The sequence below is a fragment of the Arachis stenosperma genome, chromosome 10, assembly GCF_014773155.1.
Source record: "Arachis stenosperma cultivar V10309 chromosome 10, arast.V10309.gnm1.PFL2, whole genome shotgun sequence".
Taxonomy (NCBI): domain Eukaryota; kingdom Viridiplantae; phylum Streptophyta; class Magnoliopsida; order Fabales; family Fabaceae; genus Arachis; species Arachis stenosperma.
In genome coordinates this window covers 62,273,667-62,276,513 of record NC_080386.1, presented here as the reverse complement: position 1 = coordinate 62,276,513, position 2,847 = coordinate 62,273,667, and the positions used below count along the sequence as shown (strand labels likewise).

General features: G+C 38.5%; 1 protein-coding gene across 1 annotated transcript; it reads right to left on the bottom strand.

Moving 5' to 3' along the window:
• Positions 1-660: 660 nt before the first annotated feature.
• On the bottom strand, positions 661-1,816 carry LOC130957177 (uncharacterized). The gene is made up of 3 exons (XM_057884048.1): positions 1,368-1,816; positions 848-1,118; positions 661-729 (listed from the first exon to the last, which is right to left on the bottom strand). Exons 1-3 carry the CDS (start codon positions 1,814-1,816, stop codon positions 661-663), a joined length of 789 nt encoding a protein of 262 aa, XP_057740031.1.
• Between the last annotated feature and the right edge of the window lie 1,031 nt (positions 1,817-2,847).

The following is a 2,847-nucleotide window of genomic DNA, read 5'->3' as shown; positions in this document are numbered from 1 at the left end:
TTATCAGTCATCTAACTTCTTCCTTAATTAATCTGGTATGTGGGCATAAGCAATACACCCAAAGACTCTGAAATGATGGATGGAAGGCCGCTTTCCATTCCAAGCTTCCTCTGGAGTTTTATCACAAGCACTCCTTGTTGCACACCTATTTAAAATATGAACTGCTGTTGCGACTGCTTCTGCCCAAAACTCTTTAGGCATTTGTTTTGACATGAGCATGCATCTGACCATATCCATGATGGTTCTATTCTTTCTTTCAGCAACTCCATTTTGTTGAGGAGTGTATCTAGTTGTTAATTGGTGTTGAATTTCGTGTTGCTTAAAGTATTCTTAACATGCAAGATATTCTGTTCCTCTGTCTGTTCTGAGAATTTTTATTTTACAGCCACTTTGTTTTTCAACAAACGCCTTGAATGTCTTAAAGACATCACATGCTTCTGATTTTTGCTTCAGAAAGTATACCCATGTATATCTACTAAAATTATCAATATAAGTGATAAATTACCTACTACCACCATTACTTGGAACTTCTACAGAACAATGATCTGAATGCACAATTTCAAGTAATCTTCTAGCTCTCCAAGACTTTTCTGTAGGGAATGGATCTCTGTGCTTCTTTCCCAGTTGACAAATCTCATAAACACAATTAGGAATATGAATCTATGGTAGACCAGAAACAAGTCCTTTTCTTGACAGGTAGTTTAGGCCAGAAAAATTAAAGTACCCAAACTGCATATGCCACAACCAGTTATCATCAAGTATCACAGAACTCATGCAAGAGGGATTAACATGTTGAATTTTTAACGGAAACATTTTGTTTGAAGTCATCTTTTCTTTATCTATGAACCTTCCGTTGTTTGTCAAACACAGTGAAATATCCATGATAAGTTATCATCTTATATCCCTTCTCAGATAATTGCCCCATACTCAGTAAATTGTAATCAAGTTCAAGAGCATAGAAAACATCAGAAATATAACTCAAAGAACCAACCTTCAATCTAATTGTTATGTGCCATTTTCCTTCAATAGGGATCTTTGTACTGTTACCAAACTTCAATAATAGTTTAACTGAATCATCTATTGAAGAAAATAACTCCTTTCTACCAGTCATACGATTACTGCAAGCATTATCCAAGTACCATATATTTTCATCTTATGTACATGAATTACTTGTAAAAAATAAAGTATGAGTACCCGGATTGTCATCAGTATTTTGATGCTGATTTTCTGCAACGTGCGCATGATTATTATTCATCACTTTGAATCTGCAATCTGCTGCTTTGTGTCCATACTTTCCACAGTGGAAATAGTTGAAATTGATTCTTTCTTGATAAAAATTACCTCGACCTCTTCCTCGGTTGACATGCCTGAAATTCGTTCCACCTCTTCCTTGATTAGGTGGTGTAAAATTGTTGTAAATTCCTTGGTTGTAATTGCCACGACCTCTACCTCTGAAACTTCCTCTGCCTCTACTTTGAAAATTGAAACCATGACCTTGTCTTTGTGTACGACTTGATTCTACAACATTGTTGAAATTCACTTGGCTTTTTAGGGCTTCCTTGGTTGATTTTTCTGACTTCTCCAATATTCTACTGATTTGGCTTTCTATGGTTCCTTGCAACTCTGCAATCATCATGGTATCCATATTGTGTGACTCTAGTATCATAGTCACCACATGGTCATACTTCATCGGCATGGTGCGAAGAATTTTCTCCACTACTTTGCTATCGGGCATATATTCTCTATAGACTCTCATCTTATTGACAAGATCTGTAACACGAGTAAAATACTGTTTAACAGTTTCTGAGCTCGACATCTTGTACCTTTCATATTCTCTTCTTAAAGACTGTAGCTTTGCTTTCTGAGCTTTATCTACGCCTTTGTATGACAGCTTCAACGTGTTCCATGCTTCCTTTGCACTTTTGACATTTGCTATTTTTCCAAACACAGTATAATCTACTCCTTGATGAATTTGAGATAGCGCCAATTGATCTCTCCTTTGTTGGGCAGCATCTGCTCCTTCTTGCAAACCCGGTTCAATGAAATTTCACAAGTTCTGGGCCTTCAAATGGGTAGATATCAAAGTCTCCCAATAACTATAATCAAGTTTTCCATCTAACTTGGGATCGGACCAAACAATATTGAAAGTGTGATAAACTTATATTTCATGGTTTATCTTGTGCTTAATTAAGTGGATTTTATCAACTCTTCACCCACTTATTCATACTATTTGCATGGTTTTGTATTTGCCTTCCTAATTATGTGCTTTGATTAAAAACATGCTTCTTTGACCTTAATTTTATTAATTCTCCTTTTATACCATTAGATGCCTTGATATGTGTGTTAAGTGTTTTCAGAGATTACAAGGCAGGAATGGCTCAGAGGATGGAAACGAAGCATGCAAAAGTGGAAGGAATACAAGAAGTTGGAGAAACTGCTAAGCTGTCTAGCCTGACCTCTTCGCACTCAAACGGCTATAACTTTAGCTACAGAGGTCCAAAAGACGCGGTTCCAGTTGCGTTGGAAAGCTAACGTCCGGGGCTTTCATTTGATATATAATTTGCCATAGCTGCTCCGACGCCAGGCGACGCGAACGCGTGGGTCACGCGGACGCGTGACCTGGCAGGAGCGCAACCCGCGCGGCCGCGTGGACGACGCGACCGGGTCACTTTTCCGCGACCTGTACGGACCAGAAAGCGCTGGAAGTGATTTCTGGACTGTTTCTGACCCAGTTTTCGGCCCAGAGAACACAGATTAGGGGCTATAAAGTGGGGGAATGCAAGCATTCATAATCATGCACTCATAATTCACTTTCCAAGATTTAGATCTAGTTTGGAGAGAGGTTCT